Here is a 24,925-nt window from a genome sequence, read left to right as displayed (position 1 = left end):
CTTGTGGCCAAATCATTCACCCAGATTATTCTTTTCTTATTCAGATTTAGTCTTCTTTTTATTAATGCTCTAAATGCAGTTGGATCCCAAAGTCTTGAGAAATCTTCCAAAAGTGGGTCATTGTTTGTGATTGGTGACACAGCAATTGTCAGTGAAAAAGTCCACACCGATAGACTTCATCATGTGAGAGCCTTTTGCTTGCCCACTTTTGGGATGGGCTCCCGGGAGGCTGCAACTTCTGTGCCAGGCGGATTCAGACCTCAGGATGTAATTTGGACACAAAGGTGCACATACAAGCTAATTTGCAAAACATAAAGGCAGTTGGAGTGACTCTATTTATAAAAGCAGCATTCATCCGCCAAGCAACCAGCCCATGTTTTATTGACGTCCCGTTTGTGCAAGGAATGTTCTGGGTACTGTAGGAAGAGCCGGTTGCATTTGTTATGGCTCCGTCCTTGTGCGGCGCTTCTACTGCCAGCGACGGAATGAAGGTGGCCATTCCAGGTTCTTGCCGTGCAGACTAGCTTGCTGCCAGCATATGGCTGAATTTGCGGGGCTGCTTGCCTCAGATGCTCCACCTCAGAGTGACCCTGCTCTGAACTACCTTGTTGGATTAGAGCAAAGGGCTGCACAACCCAGAATGGCTGGTTATGAGGCTGGATGTGTCTGAGCCGTTCAAAGCAGGGAAAACCTTCCCTGCTTGCTTGCTCCCAGCACGTCACCCTCAGAGCCCTCCTCCCTCTGAAAACGGAGATTCTGTCTGGCTGCCACAATTAATATTAATTTTCCTTAACACTAATTTGATGTTCTGCTAACCACATACAAGCCACAAGAAGCTTTTCAGCTCACTGTTCCTTGGCGTGCAGCACATAGGGACCCGAATAGCTGCAACCATTCGCTCAAAACGGTTATGTGCTATTTTTCGGAGGATGTTGGAGCCTTTTTCAGGGAGTGGAACCTGGGGATGGCTAACCGAAGCTTCGCAAACACTTAAGGGAAAAGCATCCATCCCCACAAATTAAAGACTCCACTTGTAGCTTCACTGTGAGCAGTATATTAATTGAATTGTGGCTCGCCTCAAAACCTGATCACAGCCCAGTATGTAGTTATGTGGGAACTCTGGTTCCTGGAAGGAGCGCGCATTCCCAAGCTGCTCGGGTGTGTCCCCACGTCAGGCACGCAGTGTGGAGGGAACAGGCCGTGATGCGCCGGTGTCCTCTAGGCTCTCCGGGACGTTGCTTAGCAGCACTGTTGAGCAAAGCCTGGGAATGACCTTCCGAAGCACAGTGAGTCAAGCCACGAGGCTAAAGGGAAACAAACAGTCCCGGCTCTGCCAGGAACAACCCTCTGTGCACAACCGACACAACGGCATTGCAGGCCACTGCATTTATCCTCGCATTTCATCTGTGGCCAGCGCCTCTGGATACGATTAGAGCCATGCACAAATTGATCGCTGTGGTTGCAATGCGATTGGAAAGAACATGAGCAGCAGCTGCACCTCCAGTCTGTTGGACCGCATCGAAATACAGGAGAGAGTTCGTGGATGCTGAGCATGCGGGCAAGGTGGCTGCGTCAGCTTCCAGGAAAACACCGATGAGTTCCAGGCCTACGAATCCTAAGGGTGTAGCTGCAGTAAAGAAGGCACCTCCACCTGTGCAATATGGCTATGCCCAGTAACTCGTACCCAGGCCCTTAATTGCACCCCCTAGTTTTCTGTTCTTTTGTTCTTCAAGCACACACAACTATGAAGGCTTCCAGGTTCTGTTCTTTAAAATATCCATAATATAAAGTAAACCTAAATATCAAAACATAATCCCAAACACACCCTCCCTGTGCAAGCCTAACCTTATACTGACCAAGATGAAATATTCTGGCAGGTTGGCATTTTTGTTCCATTATTACTAAATAACTTCTGACCACCCAAGGATATGGCAGGGACTGTATATGAAAGTTAAAAGGGGAACACAGAACCCTCTAGAGGTTGTTGGATTGTAGCTCGTTATCCCTCAGTCCTCGCTCTGCTGGCTGGAAATGCTGTTTGTTGCTACCCAGAAACATCTGGAGGACAAAATGTTTCCTAGACCTAATCTATGGTCTAGCCCCTATCTTTCTCGAAAGGTGTCTTGGATGAATCTGCTCAACTGAAGAATTTTTTATCCACTAGGATATGTGGCTATTTTGACTTGGGCAGTTGGAAAAACCCTTTGTTTTTGTTTTGCTTTTGTCTTTTTTGCTCTAGCTACCAATCTGTAAACCACAAAATACTCATGTTAAAAGAATTCAATAATTCTTTTATGATGGTTCAGTTTCTTTGATGATTTGTTTTGATTAGTTTCAACAAAATCAACAGTGATCAAGAGAAAAATTTGTTTCACTATAAAAGACACAAACTAGTTAATTCAGTTATTATTTAGGTATTCACATAAGATACTTTATATCCTGCCATCCCAGGATGTTCAAAGCGGCTCACATTTAATTAAAAATAAAACATGGTAAGCACAAGAGATCAAAACGCTGAATAAACAAATGATAAAATGAAAAAAAAAAGTAGCATCCGCAGTCTTAACTGATAGAGACCAAGCATAGCGTTAGCTTTAGAAATCAAATGCCTTTCTAAACACTTGAACCTTGCACGTGCACGTGAAAAACAGCAACACAACACCCAGGCCATTTCATAGTGCTGGGAGCCACGTCTCGTTCCATGAAAGGTCCCTGCTGCTCATTGCAGATGTGTTGTCTTAGCAGACGAAGTGAACTCCAGCAGTTTGTTTTTTTTAAATAATTAACTATGATAACCTGGTAGGATACTTAGGCATTGCAATTAACATATTGTTCCTCCTTTGAGACAATTTTTTAAGAGTTAAAGTACAAACCTATGGCATAATTCAGCCGGCATTAATCTTTCTAATTCCCAAAGGTTCCAAAAGGAGAGTACAGTGCTTGTGGCCCGGACAAATGGAAGCTGGTGGTATTTTTCTGAGCATTACATGCTAGCGATGTTCTTTTGATACCTGATATAGTAACTACATGAATGAAAAATAGTACCTACCATTGTGTGTTGTGCACTAGTAGGAAGCAGCAGGTGAAACAAATGCCCGCTTTCTACCAGTCATGGATGACACCATCTATTGCCCGACGCCCTCACAACATGGGAGCCCCTGAGCTCAGAGCCGTATGTGCAGCCGGAGCCTGTCAGTTACTTGGAAGCAGGTGACGATATGGAAAATCGAAGGAGCGTAACGGAAGAGCAAATTTCACAAACAAGTTTTACAATCGCACTTCATAGGGTACTTGATACTGCTTTGGATTAGTAAAATCTGTACACAGGTAGAGAAGAGGTACTGGAGGTGCAGCTTCAGTGGTGCTAATACACGGGGCTGCCCTGGATGACTGCTCAGAAGCTGCAGCTTGTGCAAAATGCGGCAGCTGGACAAGCAACAGGGATCAGCCAACCTGATCATGTAACACCACTTCTGGCCCGCTTACACTGGCTGCCTATATCCTTCTGAGCCCAATTCAAGGTGCTGGAGTTAACCTATAAAGCCCTACATAGCTCCTGACGGAACACCCCTTCTGAAGTTCAGCTACCTTCCTCTGATTGCCCTTGTGTGTGCTGCCCACCCCCCACCCCAAATGATAGAATGGAACTATACCAACTTTGTACACCAACTTCGTTATCTTTTTGGCACCAGGTAAAGACTGTCCTCTATTGCAGGGCATTTAAATTAGCTGCCGAAGCCTGCTAAGTGTTAGGGTTCACTAGGGTTCTCTCAACTTCTGATAACTTTTTCCTGTTTTAAATTTGGCTTTACATTTTATGGTGTTTTCATGTTTTAATGGTGTGTGTATAAATATAATGTGCTGTTGTGACCCACCTGGAGAGCTTCAGCTGTTAGGTGGTATAGAAAATTATGTATTTGTTGATCTATTTAATATCTCACCCTTTTTCCTTCAAGGAATTCAAGGTGGATTACATAGGCCTTCTCCTCTCCATCTTATCCTCACAACAACCCCCTGAGGTAGGTTAGATTGAGAGTCAGTGACTGGCCCAAAGTCCTCCAGTGAACTTTGTGGCCAAGTGGGGACTTGAACCCAGATCTCCCAAAACCCAGTCTAAAACCCTAAGAACTACATGATTATTTCTGTTCCCAAATGGATTTTTTGGCGTTAGGATAAATCACAGAAATTGTACATTCTGAATACTCTTTATACCCACTCGCATCATTATATTAAGGATATATTCCCAACTGATGGCTAGTTGAATGGCTATAAACAGAATAGAGTTAATATGCAAATTGAGGATTATGATTTAATTAATATAATTTGAGCCATAGAGGGAAGATTAATATTTTTAAATAGAAAAATGAAGTCTATTTTTAAAAGGAATTAGGAGGTTTAAAATCCAGTACAACCCTGTTGACTACTGAGACACCTGGTATGAGTTTGGTTATGTTGGCATGTTTCTACCATGGCTTGTATTTATGAACTGAAAATTAACATGGACATTAGTAAAAATAAACAAGAAAAAAGTACTATGCAGCGGCTGAAAAAGCCAATGTTCTACATGTTATGATGCCACAGGGAGACATCCTTTAAAAGTTAGATTTGTTGAGGGTTTCACTGTCCAGGTGTGACAACCACACACTAAAGGTATCTGGGAGTTGAGGAATGAAAGCTACACTGTCTTTTAGGAGTTTGTTTAGCACCCTGTTCATCTCATGCATTAACTTGACTCTATTCTTGTTACTCATTATAAAATACCCTGACTTCTTTTCTTGGTGTATGGAAGGTTTTATGGAACGGAACCCTCTTCTTTACACTCGAGGGTCGCAAGTGCTGTGTACCGCTTCTTCAAACTGGAATGGCCTGCAGCGTGATTTTTTTCCTTTCTGCAAAAGCTGGGAAGCACTGAAGCAGAGTGTTCACTTTAGTTTCAGTTGAGGACACAAACATGCAGGTTGAAAACGACAGGCCTGCCAAAAAACACATGCTGAACTCTAACTAAAGAAAGGGACACTTATTCTTACCAGGAGATTTCACAGGGCAGGAAATAGGTAGGGTCACAGAAGTTTGCTTAAAACGGAAACTTCTTTTACTGTCCTCGAGCCAAAGAAACAGTGACTGCAGACACCAAGTACCTGTCTGAGGAGTTGCCAGTAGTTCCAGCCAACACAGTAATTGAGGAATATTCAGGAGGATTCTCAAGCTATAACAAGTTTCAGGAAGTCATGCTCTTACAAAGCAGTTTAGTTCAAAATGAAGGGGTTCTACATGCTTATGACTACCATCATGGCGACAAAAAAAAGTTAAATAATGAGAGAACAGATGATAAAAGTTTGTGGTGGCAGCCAGCAGGATATTTCTCTTCATCGCAATTTTCCATTCTTGTTGAAATCCAGCAGGGGAAAGAGGCCACTGGCTCCTCCTTGGTTGTTCTCCTGAGCCAGGAGTGATTGTGCAAACGGCTCAGACTTCCAACCTTATTTCAATTACAGACATTGTTCCACTCCTCGAGAGTCCTGCTTTTCGCCAGCTTTCACTCAACTGTTGCTACATGTTGCTTTCCACCAACACAGTCCCACTGGGAATTATCAGTGATTAATTACAGAACTGGGGGAGGGGGGACACCCCTTGCAGAAGTGTGTGCCCAGAGGGAGAATAAAAGGCAAACTTCAAGTGCCATCTAGTGGTTAGTTTGTTAAGCATGATGCAGTGCTCCCAGACTGTCTCAACTATTTTTACAGCTTAAAATTAAAAAGTTTAAAATTAAGGATCATGGTAACATATGGAAAAGGTGGCATGAAACCTTTAGTAGGGCTGCATGTAATAGATCCCACAGAAAAGCCTTTGATTGCAACAGCAGCAATGGCATTCACCTACTTAACAATTTCAGCTTTCATTAAGTTTCTGCATTTCATGATTAGGAACAGTATCCTTAAAAGATCGCAAAAGCCCAGATGTCAGAGTAATTAATGTGTGAGATAGGGCTTCAATCCCCAGTGGCTTCTAGATCATCCTTATAACAGCATTAAGCAGGAGTCAGACCAGATCTGTTTAAATTCCAACCCTCTTGGCATGTATAGCAACCTACAACTGCAACAAGACTATTTTTTACACCTGCCTAAGCACTGCGAAAATGTTGCAGGGGACGAGCTGGCTGTATTCAGCTAACAATTTGCTGATGAGGACAACTTTCATGAGCAAATGCAACATATGAACATGGCAATGAGAAAAACTACATACCGTACACTGTGCTAAATCTCATTCATGACGCAGAATTTTACTTTTAGTATAGCTCTAAGTATACCATACAAGTGGCCGAGATGAGTCCATTCTCACAACAAAGGCCGGGTTTGTGGACTGATGCTAGGACAAAGCTTGATGGCTGCTTGACACACCATCTGTGTAATTCTGCCATGCAAGGCAAGGGCAAGTTGAGAGCCTGGCCCAGTGGTTTGTGCCTAACCCAGGGACCCAGGCTCAAATCCTTGTTCAGCTATAAGCTCCCCTTGGTGACCTTGAATCATTTACCCTCCTCACCCACCTCCAAAGACCATTGGGAACAGTAATGGGAAGGCATGCATGGCACCCTGGGCTCCTCGGAGGCCAGGCAGAGCACAGTGTGCTAACCAAATTCAAACTTAAGATGTGCACATGTAAAGTTGTCCTTCTGCCCAGTTAATTGCACAGTGGTTCAGGCTGAAAAGGTTGCAACGAATCATAGATATGAAAGTTTTTAATATATATGAAGGTCCTGTTGCTTCCACTATGATGGCCACACCTGCTTAAAATACCATGTTCTTGCTTAGGACTGGCTTTCAAGTCAGTTCAGAAACTGCAGTCGGTACAGAAGAGAGGATCCTGAGACCGGCAGGAAGGGCAGGAGATTTCAGCACCCTGCAATGAACCGCATGCAGTCACATAATTTAGCACTGCTGCTGAATGAAGTATGCTGAGGGCAACTGTGCCCAGATGGAAGGCAAACTAACCCACACGTGCTGTCTCACAATCAATCATTAAGCGTCTTTCTTCCATTTCCTGCTCAAATAGTTAGTTTTTGCAGTTTGTGTAATTTTTAAAACGAAACGTATTTTTGCCTCTGAAGAAAATTCACAGATGTGGCATCCCACATTTTATTTGAGCTAACTACTCTTCCTGTTTTTGTGCAGGAAATTGCAGCTTTGGAAATCGTACAATAGCAGATTCATTCTATCTGTACAATTTCTTCAAGTTTCTGGTAGGTTTTCATTTGGCATTGCATTTAAAGCATACAAGGCCAGGAAAAGTCTCTTCGGTAAATTTAAAAATTGGCGTAAACCATTCTCAGGGCCAGGGAAATAAGGAACCAATTGTTTCTTCCATCTAGCCCAGCTAGAGAATAACATGCTATAAAAACAGCCTAGAATTTGTCTCTTTTGGAAGGGGTAGTTAGCACATAGAGGCTTTTAGCTTGATGGTAAGCTATTGAAGGCTAATTAATATTCCAACAGACCTGTGCATGTGACAATTTCATCAGCATTTCCCCCCAGCATTTTCTGTCATCTCCCAACAAACTTGTATCCCTCTCTGGATAACATTTGCACATTACACTCTTGCCTACATTATTAGTGAAGATTCCTCATGGATATTAAGTATTTTCACTCACATATAGTAACTGGAAAGGCCTGAAAGCTTTTAAATACCATAAAAAACCATAATTATCAGTTTTAGAAACAAGTTAGAACAACTGCATAGAAGTGACCCTCCAAAGCAGAATTTTTCACCAATTCATTAATTTTTGCCTTTCTGCTTGAAGCAGCTGGATGGAAAATTAGAAGGCATTTCTACTTTTGATTTATACCACAGCAGTACTTGACTACAGAGGTAGAATCCTTAAAATACTCTAGATTCACTCTTACTTCTATGCTAAAGCCCATGCAGGAAGCACACTGGGAAAGAGGCGCACTCCCCACCAGTGTCTTCATGAACTTTTGAGTGCCCCCATTTGCAAAAGGTAACTGAAAAAAGTGACATCAAAGTCTCAGTTTTAAGAACAAGAACAGCTGCATTCTTGGAAAGCGTTTTCATTTGTAAGTATCGTAAAACTGACAGTGCAAGGTTCACCCAACATTGGGAATGTGTGGAAATATGGTCACCAGTCTTAGGTGGGAAATGGCACCCTCAAATTCCCTTCTTGTTCAGTTGCAAAGTTGTACCCGACTCTTCGTGACCCCATGGTAGACAACATTCTTCCAGGTTCTCTTGTCTGCCACCGTCCCCCGGAGTATACCAACCCCACCCCCCCTCTCCAGTGACTCCTCCAGACATCTCAACCTCTGCCATCCACTTCTTCTTTTGCCTTCAATCATTCCCAGCATCAGGGTCTTTACCAACGAGTCCTTCTAGTTAGCTGGTACCTGGTCACTGGCTTATCGCAAACTTAGGAAGTACAGCAGCTGCAAAGGCTAGAAAAACTGAGAAGAATGCTGAGGCTGTACAACTACTGAAATATTGAAGACAATTACATGGATAGGTTAGAAGGCTCCGTGGACCTTTGTATCCAGCAACAGGAAACACAGCACAAGGGAAAAAAGTATCATTCCCCGTGGTTCAAAAAGCAAGACCCAGTTGGACCGCTGAACCTTTTCCCACGTGCCCTTGCAAATGGCAACTAGAGAGGTGATGGCGTAAAGATTCACGTCAGAGCATTTGTGAAGTGCAGGATTTGTTGGGTAAGATCGTCCTGCTCGGCACTGTAGCTCAGCACATGCCAATCAAGTCAATTCACCTAAGAAATTACTAGGGACAACTGCTGGCAAGACCCTTTGTGTGGTGTTGCATTGTTGCAATGCTGCTGCATTGTTTCAGTTGTATTTTAACCACGTTTTTATATTAAGTATTTTATTGCTGTTTCATCTTTTCTTGTGAAGCGCCGTTGGAAGAATTTTGTCACAAGACAACATAAATGAGTATCTGATGGTTTTATCCTTTGCAGATTCATTTACACTGCTGCAGCATTACAGCAAGCAAGCCAAGCCATATTTCACTAAAACTGTTACATACTTTTTCTTGCATAATAGCTGTAACTTCCACTCATCTAGTAAAAAAAAAGTTTTATTTATACAAAAATGCTGTATACAAGACAAAATGAAACGATACATTGCACATAGCTGCTCTCAATTCTGCCCAGTGGATCCAAATCCTCCCGAACCACGATCTGTTTCATCTAACACCTGGGGGGGGAAAAAACGGAGTCAAGCGATCTTAAAAGTTACTGCCTCTTATTGTATTTTTTTTTTAATGTCCACTGCAATGACCAGGTCTGCATACCTCAACAGCCAACCTGAACTAAATTTACTCATGGCAGCCGTTGCGTTACACAAGGTGCCTCTGGACACCTTTTTTTTTTTTTTTTTTGGCATGCCTTCCTGTGTCATGTGAACCCCAAGGCAGCAGAGTTGTTTAAGTGTTAACTCTCAAGTAACGCAAGGTTTTATCTGAGGAATGTCTAACCTTCAAACAACCCACGTTGCCTGGTTTGTACAACAGGAGAGGTCACAACCAGCTGCCCACAGGTTGCACGCAACGACAGCACAGTGCAGTATTTCCTGATGATAAACTCAGCCACAATAGGCTGCGTGCTCGTATCTCTCCTGATTGAGAGCAAGAGATTAACCCATAAAGTACAGCAGTTAGTAAATGACAAACACTCTGAAGTTAAAGTGTACTTCAAGCACTGGTGGGATCTCACTCCTTCTCTTCAACTCTGTTTGAATGAAGTCACCTGGGCTAGTATCCAACATTTTAACTTGAAATGTTTCAAGTCCCTTACCTGGACTTCTTCGATTTCAGGATAGTAGATCCGTTCACATATCAGCTGGGCAATCCTGTCCCCCTTTTTAACTTCAAAACCAAAACAATAAAGAATTCAATATTCATAGTGGCGATTTAAGAATACTGCAATATAATTGACAACACAAATGCATTATGGTCCTATCTTTCCTTTCTCTTTCAAAAAATAAAAATTCCAAATGGTTAAAGAAATAATGCATAAATGGAAGTGCGTCAAGAGAAAAAAAAAACTGTTCTTCCTTTTGCCTGCAAGTTAACTGCTGATAGAGTAAAAGAGAATACAATTTATTATGTATATGCTGCCTTTATTCCCTGGAGTACAAAGTCACACACAGGGTTCCTCTCAGAGTGAATTAGTTTGCCCCCCCGCTTTTTCTGCATAGAGGAGGATTTTTAAAGCAGTATCTCATTTTTAAATGACCCAATTTGAAATGAAATCCTAATTTACTAAAACATACTATACTTTCGACAAATCACCAAGTTTAATCCTTACCCTTAAAGGGTTCTTTTCCAAAGTTAAACAGTACGACACCAACATTTCCTCTGTAATCTTCATCAATAACCCCAGCTGTAAAAATAGTATGATTAGCAAGTATATCAAAATTATTTCTATTACATATTTATTTCACACTGTGCTTGGCTATTCAAAACACTCAAGCATTATGATATGGGTTGCTTATGACTTAGTTTCACATTACAATGAAATCAATGAGGTGGTGAAGCATAATATTCCTAGCATAATAAACCAAAGTTTATTAAGAATGGGTACTGGACCTGTGTGCTTCTTGTTGCCTGCCAGCATTAGCATTTTGATTCTACCATTTTGTTTCCACCACTCTCAATTTATCCAGACAGAAAATTGTAATTTAATATCAATAACCCAAAAGGAAACATATGGCAGAATACAGGTGCTTCACTGTTGGGTCTCAGTGCAGAATATTCACCATGAAATGTGATATTCTTTCTGCCAAACTAAGAACATAGTGTTGAAATCCTTTATTCCAAACAAAGACACTCAAATATATTGTTACAGAGATTCCCATAAGTTTTTTTAGAAATATGATAGACTTTAAAACATTTTTATTCAAAAGGACTCTCTAGCATTACTGTATTTTAAACAAAGTAGCAAAATGAGAAGTGTATGTGACCCAATCAGAGGTCAAATTCAATGGCAGCTCTATTCCGCAACCATAGATTTATTCCTAATTTGTGTGAATTTAAATTCACATTTTATTATTAAGAAGTATAACAGAATCCTTTGGCATTAGGTCCATTTACTCAACTGCAAAGATCACATATAACCGAGAACCAAGTATTTCAAATATTCAGTGTACAGCTGAAAAAGCAACAATGGATTCCAAAAATTTGCTGTCTAGAGACTATGCAGATGCATTAAAGCAGTTAGGTTTAGCCAAATGTACATTTCAGCTTTCCAAACCTCTTCAGAGGTATTTGGTGCAGCAAATCTCAAGTAAAGCATAATAAAATTCAGCTTGTGTATTAATTATTGGGAGATCTTAAATTTGGTTTCTTATATAACATTCTCACTTCATTTACTGAAACAATGCAGAACTAATAGAACTTTTCTTTGTTGTGCCAAAGGATACCTCATACTTAAAAAAAAAGATATGTTGAGAAAAATGCATAAAATACAGCAAGGATGGCAGTTTAATTGCCTATTTTGCTTCCAATTGTGCTAGTCACTCATCTCTCTGGCAGATTTTATTTAGAATATTTAAATTTTAAACTTAAACTCTCCCACTTTTTACTTTTCATGATCAGACCATGAGGGAGGCTCATCTCATCTACTCTGCAATGGTGTTGTCAGCCAATTTGTAGGAGAAAGGTTTCTGGCAAGCTCCACGACAGTCAGGAAATACATAAAGGTCTTTCCAACATAGATCTAAAACTATAAAGGACAGAACACCTCATTTCTGTCATAAAACAGCCAAGGCAGAGGAACAATGCTGGAGCAACTAGCTGGCATTGTCAGATGTCTGTCTTTGCCTTTCAAGATCTTCCTCACCCTAGATGGTGTACCCCCACTCAAAAAAAAAAAAAAAAACATGCTACACATATCATTCCTGTGTGTACTTGCATAGGAAGCCTATGCCGCACCCATCAATCAAGGGGATTGATTTTGGGGAAGCACAGCCCCCCCCCCCAAAAAAACTAATGGAGAAACATGGAAGATAGTTAAACAAAACAAACAAACAAGGCTTTGACACCTCATTGTCATATGAGAATTATACTGCCAGGTACTCCTTTCACACAGAAATGAGATTGTGTATTATGCTGCAGCTAAAGGTATTAATAAAGTTCTGTGCTAAACGTAGTATTGCAAATGTCCAAACGAGGTTAATTTCAGGCTTCACTTGATATAAAGAAGTTTGTTGAATCGTAGAATGCTTGTGAGTAGCGTCAAGAGACTGAGAACAAGCGAGCGAAGGGGTTCAAGGAATCCATTTGACTGCATTAGTGAAGGTTAAGTGCCAGCGACACAGGGATACTTTATTGTGTGCATCTACAGGCCAACCAGAGAGAGTTCTTGGCTGTCAAGAGGAGTAACACAATGCATCTTTCACTACCACGTGATTAATAGGGCATCTTTCACATTAGAACAAGGCCAGCTGGGATATGATTGAACCAAGTGCAGAGTTCAAATGACCTTTTTGTGCCCAGAGATGCAATTTTAGTCAATGGAGAAAAGAATTGGAGAAAAGGGTCACGAGGAAAACAAATGCAACCAGATTTGACTCTAAGATTGTTAATTCCCAGCCTGACATTTACACAAGGGTACGTTGAGGGTACATTACATTCAGCCTGAACCTAGTTCGCAAAGCTCTTTATATGCTATATCTACATTTTGTACTTTGGGTGGAAAGCATAATTGGAAAATTCATGCACAAGACCTGGCAGTGGGAAGTACTGATGTAAGGCAAAAAACCCTACTCTTTCAAGACTTTGGCATTCCACTTGTAGGAAAACTATCCACACCTACCAGCTGTGATTCTCAGACTCATGCATGTTTCCAACTTTCCCCAGACATGCTGTTTATTGCCTGGGATTTCAAATAATCTGACTTTGATTAAGTGTTGTAACCCTACCTTACTATGTTGTATCAAATAAACAGGTGCCCCCCCACCCCGGATCAGGTAGCATATTTAAAACTTTATTTTTAAAAAGTGCTTATAAAAGCAAAATGGAAACACAATCAAGAGGCATTTCCCATTTTTGTCACATAATCAACTAAAACCCATGTTAAGAGATTAGCATTCCTTTACATGGGCTCTGTTCTTTCATTGCAAGTAGTGTGAGTTTTCTTGAGAGCACTGATAAAATTACAAATAATACTACAAATAAATGTTTCCAATATGACTATATTAATAGTAATTAAATTATTAAGTGTGCAGCATATCATGATCTTCTATACTGTATGTTAGAGTGCAAAAATGATATAGGATAGATATTATATTGTAGGTTTGAACTCAGATGGGCATGCTGAATGATCAAGAATCCATGATTTCTCTTTATAATTAGTTTTCAAACTATGTCTGAAGGAATTTTGGGCTGTCCTGAAGGTTTTATTAAGGGCTTCTTAATGAAGAACAGACAAATTTACCTAAAAGATAAGCTAGTCTATCAGCAATTTTCTCCTGGGTTATATAAAAGTACGGGGAGTATATAGTGTGCTCTGTGCTAGGACAAAGTAATCCTAACCTCTTTGAGATTGGGAAGTGGCAAAGTGCTTCTGCTAGCAGAAGAATGTCAGCAATCAGGGGCAAAGAAGGGGTTCACCTTGGAGGATCCTCTTATGCCAGCAGAAAGAGACACAGCTATTAGGTGCACCACTAGTGATGCAAACGCAGGCAGTAGTCCCCAAATCAGGCAATGTTAGGGGTGGAGCAAACACATTTTTGGATTTACTGGATCCAAGGCCCTTTCCCAGATTAGCAACATCATCTTGGAGTTGGTGTTAATTCCCCCTTGCCATGATACAACCGATAGAAGATTAAGAAAATCTGCAAGGGTGATAAGTTTGGTAAAATTGCTCCCTGCATCCCTGTTTTTGCTGGTCTGTGCAGTCCAGGTATTGGAAGTGTTGTGCAATCCACTATTCTGTATTTAAAAGGGACACTGAACCACTTATCCACTGAAATTGTAACTTTAGTTCATTTAGTTACTGGGAAACATTGCATCCTGCCCTTTAGCATTTTTACTCCCAGGGTAAAACCTAAGCATAAACTTCATTTTGAAAATATAAATTTACAGAGGTGTCATACCATACAAAAGCTTACTTACCACCAACATCTATGAAATGCTTTGCAGCTAATCCAGACCGAGGAGCTAAAAGAGGAAAAGCACGAAAAATGTACATCATATCCAGTGCAATTTATTCACCACCAACTACATTTAAGCGCTTTGCACATATTAGCAAGCAAGAAGTTTATATGGCTGCTTTCAGCAAAAATACACACAGACTTGAGAGCTGCTTTTAAGGGAGTTACATGTAGCAATATTAGTTTTCTTGGCTGCATTATGCAGACTCACTCAGATTAATTAATATTAGAGATATGACATATATGAACATGACTAAATTAAGAGAGCCATGCTTCTGGAACCGGCATGGGATGCTGCGTCCAGTACACAGTTGTATTACATGACAGAACAATTGCTATGATGTTCCTCTTCCTTCTCAGTGGTTAGTCATTCATTTCAGGTAAGGCAAGAAAACATCCTCAGAATAAAGGGTTTACCATATACTACGCATTTTATATGGGCAAGCAGAAGTACTCTAGTCATATTATAATATTACACATCAAAAAGGCTGGAATGCAATTCTTTTATTAACAAGTTCCTAATAGCCCAGGGACATAAGAGTCACCTTTAAGGACTTCAAGTAAAAAGGACACACTGAAATGACTTTCTTATATTGAAACTAAAAACATACTAAGAGCTTTAGTGAGTCATATCTCAAAACCCTGACCTGCTGACAAAATGCCACGGCTTGTGAAACTGAACTAAAACAGAAAATTTGTAATCAGCACTCAAAACAATATTTGGTGACTTAGTAAGATTTAGAATTGGACTGTATGTGTGGTACTGGCTACACTTGACTAAATTTCAGTTGCAAACCAAAAAACTGGGGTGACAACAAACCAAAAGGACCCTGTCTCCTAGTCCGAAACTAGCCATTGCTCTGTTAACCCCCTGCTTTAAAAGGAGGCCCAAGGTTTTAACAGTCAGTTTTCAAACTGTCTAAACTCCCCCCCACAAAAAAATAGGGGATGGTATACATTTTACACCTTCCTGAATACCTAAAATATTGAATAAACAGTGTAAAGTGTACATTAATCCTGAGGACTGTCAGAGAGGGAGAGAAAAGATGAGTAATCCTTTTCTGTGAGCTAAGATCACTTGTGCCTTTGCTTTCCCTTGATAGCTGTCAAAAGAAAGCAAAGGGAACACTAATTCCACTTGGATTTTCTTTGACTTAATGTCCAGGGGTGGTACCTGCAGCACCAAAGAAGCCAAGACTACAAATTTCCAGTCACATAATTGCACAGCTAAAATATATTTTAAAAAATGTGTTTGCACACAGTGCATGGCATTTCGTTTAAAATGTTTTCCAGCAAAGTGAAACTTGGCACTTTGAAGAAGCTGTCAAAATGGGGTTCATGAAAATCCACTGTCAAAGCAGCTTTCATGATCTCCAAGGGGAAAAGGATAACAGTCCAAAAAGTTGCAGCAAGCTGAAAACTGGCAGTCAAGCCAAATGGATATTGAAACTCTAAGACCTCCTTTAAAACCAGGTGTTTACTGGAGATATGATTTTCTATGTCCTTTTTGCAAGTGGGGTTCTACTAAGTTTAGGCAGTGCTAGGAAAGATTGTAGCAGAGAAGACAAGTTGGTTCTGCCACAGGATTCCCCAGAGATAGTGGCACAAGGACCCTGGAGGAAGGAAGGTGATCAACCTACTGTGAGGGCAAATTATCTATTGTAGTCACTATGAATTGTTCATATAGCAACCAACTCACCGAAGTTTATTGCCAGGGTGAGTTGGTGCAATATACAAATATGCCAAAAGAAAGATGCCTTAGTTATGTAACACAGGGAGAGTCAGAAGCCTTTCTTGAGTAGCATTTTCTGCACAGCTTATCATTTCAGCCCATTCTAAACACATTCCAACCATCAAAATCATACCAGGACACCTCATTTTTCTAACCCAAACCCCACCCTGGTGCACACCCCGAACCCTAACATAGGGCTAAAGTTCCATAGAAAAGATGGCGATTTTGAAAAAGTCTTCCTTAGGCAGCTGTTTCTGCACAGTTCATCATTTCTGCCCATTCTTAACACAGCCCAACCATCAAAATCATACCAAGACACCTCATTTTTATAACCCTAACCCAGTGATGATGAACCTTTTAGAGACTGAGTGCCCAAACTGCAACCCAATACCCACTTATTTATCGCAAAGTGCCAACACTGCAATAAAACTTGAAAACTTAGGTTTTAGTTTAGAAAAAACAACTCACAGCCAGTCCAAGCAAATATCGATATATCTCTGGCAGAGCACTGACCGGTCATGTGAAAGCTCAGATGAGTTGTGGCCAATGAGTCTATAGTCAGGACCCCGAGGGTGTGGAATGGGCTTCCATGAGAGGTCATTGAGGCCCCATTGGTGTGGGTGTTCAAGGATAGGCTGGACGTCCACATGGTGGGCATGTCGTGAGCGGAGCCGGCTGGTGCCGGAGGTCAGACTAGATGGCCCAGGAGGCCCCTTCTGACTCGCTCTGTTTTCTATGTCATTGCCTGGTGCTGCTACTCCTTTCCAAGCATGTGCATGGCCTCTATGTGCGCTGTTATCCGATGCTTAGCTGATGGGGCGATGCTGGGGCGACTTGGCTCATGAGCTGACAAAGGGCTCTGTGTGCCTGCTGTGGCATGCACGCCATAGGTTTGCCACCACTGGTTTAGAGCTAGCAACTTTTGGGATGATTTCCAAAAAAGAATACATATGGAGAGTGGTGAGAATTAAAGAATATATTGTGCAAATTTCCTGAAAGGAACCCTGAAAGCCTTTGCAAGATTAGAACCCTTCTGTTTGCCAACTTACCTACTCGACCGTAGCACCCAGCAGGAAGGGCAATCTGAATATCTGTTTTCACTATAGCTTTTCCTGAAGCAGGGATCTCACAGTCATACGCACTTGAAATGCAAATGAATGTATGTTAACACAGTAACAGATAATTTATCAATATAGATTATTATGCAGTAAGTGTGGCATTCAAATATTAGCATGCAATGGGGATATTCTGCTTCCATTGATTCTGTTACACTTGCAACTGCAACCACTCGTGCAATGGGGCCCTCACACTGCTAAAAGTAACCCTGGAAACACTCAGGTTCGGACTGGAACAAGTCCCTGGAGCGCCATTCTGTGAGCTTTGTTGACCTGTCCCATTCCAAAAAAAAAGTATTTCTCGTTTCAGATTATTTTTAGCAATGCAAAAACAGTGTGTTAGAGGTCCTCCTGTGTGCACATGGGCACAATTGATTATTATACAAGTATTTTTAAATGACATAAATAGTACATGATGTGCAAGAAAACTAAACATGAAAGGTTAGCAGATTTATGTTTATTTCAACAATGGAGCATAAAATACAGAATAGAATACCTTCCTAGGTGTCCCTCTAACACTTCAATCCTGGGCACAATCTGTATCAAAGACTACTAAATATGTGCAAAGCAATTTCACTACAGTCACCTAATTTTAGACAGCTTTTGAAAAGTGCACAAATACAAGGGAAGGCAATTTTAAAGGGTTGTTTTTATATTGTATTTTATCATATTTGCCATGAAGCACCATTGTGTGGAAGTATTTGGTGGTATGAACTACTAAGACTGTGACTCCTGGAGCAAGTGTATCTCAATGTGAACTGCTGCTTCATGTTTTACAGCACCATTTTATGTACGTCTAATCAGAAGTAAGTCCCACTCAGTTCAATGTTTGCTCCCAGGAACGTGTCCTTACGTTTGCGCTGGAGTCCTGTATAGAGGGAGCGGGTTAGATTCAATGACCTTATAGGCCCTTTCCAACTGTATTCCATGATTCTATGTTCATGCATTATTTTTATTTGTTGTTCAGCACTATGGTGACATCAGTGGAAATGGAGTATGTAAAAACAGAGAACAACCAAGGATTTTCAAAATAGTGAAGCTCCTCTCCTGTGTTGATTTATTTCTAAGCAGACATGCAGTTTGGTTCCTTGTCAGTTAGTTGCTCCTGAAAGCAAGGGGGCAAAAGTGAACTAACAAAAGTTATTGTTTCAAAGGAGGAGAAACAGCACTGTGTTTCCTTTCCAGTTCACTAACCATGTGTGTGTGAGAGAGAGAAGCCTTGTGGGAGGTAGGAAAGCAACTGAAATGGCTGCTCAGAGTCGCTGCTGTTTTGTCAATGGAACACTTCCATCTCAGCCTACCAAGGCCACTCTTCCTGTGCCCAGACCAATGCTGCAGGCTTAGCACATACCTCTCTATATACACATTAGGGGAAAATGACAACATCACACTATTAAAAGTGTGAAAAAACCTATGCTATATAATAGCCCTCTACAAGTCCTTTAAAGATTTTCACAAAGAGGAAGGCCAGAATTTCTTCTTGATCATCTCAGCATGCAGAGCATGGAAAAACGGCCTCAAGTTACATGAAGCCAGATTGTGGCTAGGTACCAGGAAAAACTTCCTGTTAGAGCAGGACAATGGAACCAGTGACATCGGGAGATCATGGGCTCTCCCACACAGAGGCACTCAAGATGCAACTGGACAGCCATCTGAGAGGGATGCTTTAACTTAAAATGTGCCTATTTGACCAGGGAGCTGGGCCCGATGGCCTTTTTGGTCTCTTCCAACTCTGCTATTCTGTAATGGTGGAACTAGCAAGAGAATGGTGAACCTCATGTGACTAGTCAGGCATGTGAATACCCATAAAAATGCCTGGTGTAGACGTAGCCCAAGTACAAGTGAGGTAAAAGATCTTGCAATTGGGGTGGGGGGGAGATAAAGTATAAAATAATTAGATTTATCATTTTCGAATCTTGTTCTTAGGCTTGGTTTTTCCTACATATTTATTTACTGCTTTTAGATACTGCTTTAATAGCTCAGAGGGCTCTGAGTCGTTTACAAACATTAAAGCCCTATGAACAACAATAAAGTACCCAGATAAAATATACTCCACAAAAACAATGCAGCATGCTTTTACACACACACACACATTCTCTCTCTCTTCAATGAAATCAGTTGCTTTAGCAGAAGCGCACCTGATGGACCGCCTAGAGCCAAAGCTTCGGCGAGCAACCGTGCTCCTATAAAAGGAGGTTTCCTTTAATGCACGTAAATAGTAAGAAAGAATACTCGCTCGCTCGTCGGCTCACCTGTACAAGTCATAGCCCGCCGCCCGCGAGGAGCCCCTGGAAGGGGTAAAGGCATTTTCGGAAAGCTTGGCGAACCGGAGCTTCTGGCTGGGCCCCTCGGGGCTGATGGAGGCCTTGAACCTTTTGCTGGGGGACGAGGCAAGGTCGGCTTCAGAGCAAGGCATGGCGGGCAGGCGGGCGGCGGCAGACCAGGGGGACCCCGCTCGCTCTGAGGAGACCAAGGCAGAAGTGAGCGGCTCGCGCCTTTTCTCCCGCCAAGTTATTTGAACCGACGGGCGGGGCTTCGGGCGAAGGAGCGGGCCAGGAGCGCCATAGAGATAAGCCGCGCGGCACTGCTGCAGGGACTCGCCAGAGCGATATTCCGGGTGTTCTTCCCCAGAAGAGCTTGGCGTAGTGGAGCGTCGAGAAAGAGAGCGGATGCGGCGCTTTAGCAAGAGCTCGCCGCTTCTTTCTCCCGCGCAACGACCACCCAGAACAGGAGCAGAGACACGTTTCTGCTCTTCGCATACGGGGGTGCTTAGTCACGGGAAGATGCACTGTGGGAAGGCTGAGGGTGGCGGTCTTAAAGCATTTATTCCCGATGTTGTTCGAAAGAACAGGAACTCCCACTTTCCCCCCAAAAAACTAAGACGCCGGGTCAGGGCATCGCAAATACCAATAGTGGCGCCTCCCATTCTCAAAAGACCAGCAATGGTGCTCTAAGAAACTGAGAAATTGGTCCTCTTGAAGTCTATCTTATGTACACAGAAAAACAAGGTATATCATCCCGCCTCACTGCCTTGCCATAAACAGATCACAAAGGGTGCCGCAGTGTCTGGTGGTGAAGACCAAAGGACCCCACTCCATTAGTGGGTAACTGTCAATTGCTATCTTTGTACTTTATGGGTTTGCCAAAGTGCCCCCTTGACCCTATAAAGTTCACAAATGTAATCTTTTCTAGCAGGCCTATTCAAGGTAACTTTAGAAGGCTTGTCAAAGACATCTAATTAGAGTGAAATGTATCCAATCACCTTCCCGTGTATTGTATTCACTCCCATTTTGTGTATTCTAGATAACCCTAAGGAAAGTAACATGGGGGTGTTCCTATTTTAGGCACCCATGGATCCATGTATTCAATTGTAAATAAACCTGTTTGCCCTGACAAGAAACTGATTCGAGCCTTAATTGCGGATCGGTGTGACAATTATAAATCATTTCCTTCAGCTAGAGCGCAATCCTTCATATATTTGACAGAAAAAAGACGTACAACTCCCCATATGCCCTAACCGTCTTGAGTGAGGCATGCTGGGAGTTGTAGGCCTTTTTTTGTTGTTGTTGTTGCCTACAATTGTATTGTGAGCGTAGCTGGACTCCGGGGGATGGTGGAGGACAGGAGAGCCTTAAGGAATGTCGTCCATGGGGTCACGATGGGTCGGGCACGACTTCGCGACTAACATAACATAATTGTATAGGATAGCTTCCTTTACCAGGCGTCTATCAGAGATTTAGGAGCACAACCCCCAGCATTCCTAACCATTGGCCACACAGGCTGCGGCTGATGGGAGCTGTAGGAGTGCACAGCTGCAGTGCCCTCTGAAATTGGCCCAGCCTTCGTTGCAGTCCTCTCCCATCCAGCCGCCCCCCCCCCCCCGGAATGGTGTCGCCTCTTTAAAACGTTCGCCAAGGATGAGAACCGCTTCTGAGAACAGTCCAATCCCCAGACATGCGGGGGGTGAGAGGGTGGGGGTCCCGTCGCCCCGAGCGGGCAAAGCTTTCTCAAGTGGGCGGGGCCTCGCGCCGTTTGCGCGGCCGTTGAACAACGGAAGAAACGGCCACCTCCCCCCACCCCCCGCCCGGCGCGCGGCTCTTACTGCACTCGGGAAGCTGCCTGAGGAAGCGCGCGGCGGTGGTCATGGCGGCCGGCGACCTTCTCTGGCCTCCAGTGTGCAGGGAGAGCGGTGCTTACGGAGCTGGATGGGACGAGGCAGGAGAAAAGCCGCCGCCGCCGCCGCCGCCGCCCATCTCCTGCTCTGCGGGCGCCCAGATGCTGCGAGACAAGATGGCGGCCTTGGCGTTTGTTCCCACTCTCCTTGCGAAGTGTCCCCCGTTGTCCGGCTAGGGCACAACACGCCGGCAAAAGCGGCCACGGGCTGGCACAACATGTGCACGTGCTTGCTGATAAGTACAGATACAGGTGTCTTTCGAAGAGGAAACGGAGTGCATTGAACTATATACTATAGATATAATCAGCAAAAGACGATAGTCCCAGCCTGCAGGCTTATAATTTAAACCACGCACAAGGAAAAAAGAACAGGGAGGGCGGAAAAGGCGGACTAAATCAGGCTTCAGCGGGGCTAGTGGAATGAATGGCCGAGCTTGACATTGCCGTCTACTGTTGCACACCCCTCAAAGAGGACTGCCGTCTCAAAAGTACGACCCTAATTCGCAAAAAGGCTCAACTTGCAACAGGTGCATTCCCTTCGCACAGAGACAGGGTTCATCTGGAAGCGATGGAATTAAAAATTGCTCCCGAGCGTGTGCAGCTTGTACTCTCACTTTGATCACTCTTACTTTTTGGAAATTATGCGCTAGTTGATAGGCATTAAAAGTAATTGTTTTAAAAGTAATTGTTTTCTGAACAATATAAGTATGCAGATAATGTGCAAGAAATTTAAAATGGTGAAATCCAAAGAAAAATACCAATAAAGGTTTCTGTCTAGCAAGACCTTATTTGGTGGTAAATCTTTATGAATTCAGTAAAAGCCACAGCATGATCTATGAGAAAGTAAGAACCCTACTGCATCAGACCAAAGGTCCATCTAGATTTGCTTTCTTTTTCCATGGCAGCCAAACAGATGCTTCTGGAAAGCCACAAAAGAGGCATAAACAGAACAGCTGTTCCTGGAATTTATCCCCACTATTTTTAATTTAATAAAAAGGACTTTTCATTAAATCATAATAAACATTTTTGCTTGAATCACCTCCTTTTCTGGGCATTTGTGCACTTTCTATCTGTAAATGGAGCCAGTCACCTCACTCGGCCCATAAGAATAAAGTAGTTGATGATACGTGTATTGCATGGGTGCTTAGGATAGTGTTGACCAAATGGTCTGTGTCCTGGTGTGCATATGCCCAAAAGAGACGACAGGGAGGTTTATTCTTGAGAATAACCGGCTGCCAGTGAATTGTTCCAGATGGCACACCTGATCCTCAGCTGGCCCTTTTATACATTGGTCATTAAGGGGTTGCACATAACACTGTTAACACTTTCTAATAGGTGACAGACATAAAAAAGTTAAAATGGCGTGATCTTTCTGCATACACACCAAAGAGAAAGATGCTCCGAAGGAGCAGGGAAGAATGGGGTATAATTCCAGGGAAGAGAAGGGTGCGGTGGGTTGGTGTGAATAACTCTTTGTTGAGCTGCTGTTATCTGTCAAGTGCCAGCTATCTTTCTCTGGAATGGTTCCTCGTTAGTGTCAGCTACATTTCAAGGACCTACTCATGCATATTTCAGAGAAAAAGGTGCCCTTTCTGGTCCAGTTATATGTTAATATTTGCATGATTATACCTGTGTAAGTTATATCTATTGATTTGTACATCAGTAGTACAGAATGGATGGCTGAGTGGTCACTTCCATGGCTTCTCTTTCTGCAGGACTCCATAGTGTTTCATACCAACAGTGGTAAAATGGAGATACCAGGTCTGAACAATTGCAGAAGCCATAGTTAAGCATGGGACAGAGCACTGATTTCTGTCCAAGGTACCAAAGATTCTGCACAAAAATGGCATGACTAGGTCTGGATGACATGAAAATCACCAAGATAAAAGAAATCACTATAACTTCTTGTGATGTGTGAAGCTGCCTGCTGCGTGTTCTGTGCCTATTGAATCTAGTACCAGTCAATTAATTCTAGCCTCCTTTATTGGAGAGGAATTAAAATATGTTTTTTTGCATTGTCTGTAATTTTATATGCTTCTGACTTTGGGGGGGGGGGGGGGGGAATCTAGGACAAATGGCCCAAATACTTTATTGTGTTAGTTGCCCTCTTATATACTTCTGTGCGCAAACCCACTGTATTCTTTGTTCTGTATTCTTACACCCTTGCCAGCTTCTCTTGCTCATTAGGGAAGCCTAATTCTGCATGTACCCTGAAGTCATCTGGCAGCCACTTATAGAAGGGTGTGTGGTGGAAAGTTCTCCCCATGGAATTAAGGCATTGTGAGCTTTAGGCACATTCTAAAAAGTGTTTTTCACCCAAATTTTCCATATTAATTTTGGTGATTATGCTTCTGTTTACACTTTTATATGTTGGAATGGACATTTTACTATATATTTTATTTGGTTTTTGACTGTGTCTTTGTACTGTATGCAATTTTGATACATTTCTTTGTTAAGCAATATATAGATTTATGAAGTAAATAAATGTTAGTCATGCAGCCTGACTATGTTTTTCAGCCCTCAGGACTCATTTCCAAGTAAGTGGGCATATGATACAGCCTTAAAATTAATGTGAAAAATAAAGTGCACTTCTATGCCAAGTTGAGTTTAACATTTCTAATCATTTGAATCCAGAGACTGTCGGAGATAGCCTATGAATTATGAACAGGAGCAGGAGATAGTCTAATACATGTATATGTAAGAAAATGTTGCATTCTAAGATGCATAATGGAAATTTGCTTTTCTCTGGGTAGAACTAAAATGCAACTTTCCCGTAATGCTCAATAAACCAGAGAATGATACTTAATGTGCAAAAAGCTTAGTGAAAGCAGAACTAAAAGCATAGAGCTCATTGATCAGAATATGAGAGGGTATGTTTATAAGGATGGTTTTGGGGCCTTTTACAGCATTTGCAAGAAATCAGAGCTGAGAAGTATAACAGGATGTATTTGAATCAATCAGTGAGGTAGGTGGGGGCGGGGAATTCAACCTCTCAGGACCCTGCAACTGACTTCAAGCTAGCCTTTAACAAATGCATATCAAGGACCTTTCAATGTGAGATGGCCAGCAAGAATTCATCAAGAGGTTCTCTTCTATTTCCTGTGGCCTGAATAAGGGCAAATGCTTCCTATCACATTGCATGTGCTATTTTTTATTCTATCATATTAAAATACGATAAAAGCTGCCTTTCAGGGCAAGGGTCCTGACTTAATTCACTCATATAAGGAGGTCTGTGCTAATACCCAACTGTTTTGTGATGCAGTTACTTCAGACCTCAGTGTTGGGGGCCCCCAAAGTAATGGGCCTATAAGTCTGGGGCAGAGCAGACCTGTGTCTCGAGGGCCATGAGGTGCCAGATCCCCAGATCAAAGGCTGGAAAAGAGCTTCAGCCTTGCAGCTGGGAATCCCTGGTCCAGTCCATCCTCCCTTCACAGCCAGTGTGGACAGGACCCCTGAGACTGGGCAAAGTGGACACCAAATCAGGAGGCAGTGAAGAAGAAGACACCAAATCAGACACAAATTGTCCTGGAAGTGTTCCAGCCCCTTCCCTCCACATTGGAAGGACCTCAGCTAGATGCTCTAAATTGGCCATCTAGCTAGTTTACAAGGTAGGAAACAAGCTAGCATGACCATAATTCCCTAAGTTTCGAGGTTAACAGGTTTCCCATTGGATGGAATTCTTGGATACATAATGGGTCTGATTAAGTGGACTGTAGTTTGCGAAAGCTTCTACT

At 42.4% G+C, this 24,925-nt stretch overlaps 1 protein-coding gene and 1 long non-coding RNA gene across 2 annotated transcripts; one reads left to right on the top strand and one right to left on the bottom strand.

Annotated features, from left to right (window-relative positions):
• Window positions 1–4,862: 4,862 nt before the first annotated feature.
• Window positions 4,863–18,765, top strand: LOC123027766. The gene is made up of 3 exons (XR_006415564.1): window positions 4,863–4,873; window positions 12,392–12,395; window positions 18,713–18,765. It is a non-coding gene; the product is annotated as an uncharacterized LOC123027766 (long non-coding RNA).
• Window positions 8,946–21,363, bottom strand: DUT (deoxyuridine triphosphatase). Its single transcript, XM_044438964.1, has 7 exons — window positions 21,121–21,363; window positions 19,271–19,478; window positions 16,953–17,044; window positions 14,134–14,178; window positions 10,325–10,399; window positions 9,812–9,882; window positions 8,946–9,212 (listed from the first exon to the last, which is right to left on the bottom strand). Exons 1-7 carry the CDS (start codon window positions 21,161–21,163, stop codon window positions 9,156–9,158), a joined length of 591 nt encoding a protein of 196 aa, XP_044294899.1. The 5' UTR covers window positions 21,164–21,363; the 3' UTR covers window positions 8,946–9,155.
• Between the last annotated feature and the right edge of the window lie 3,562 nt (window positions 21,364–24,925).

This window comes from Varanus komodoensis, unplaced genomic scaffold (genome assembly GCF_004798865.1).
Source record: "Varanus komodoensis strain SLA01 unplaced genomic scaffold, ASM479886v1 scaffold33, whole genome shotgun sequence".
NCBI lineage: Eukaryota > Metazoa > Chordata > Lepidosauria > Squamata > Varanidae > Varanus > Varanus komodoensis.
This window is presented reverse-complemented; position numbering and strand designations above follow the sequence as displayed.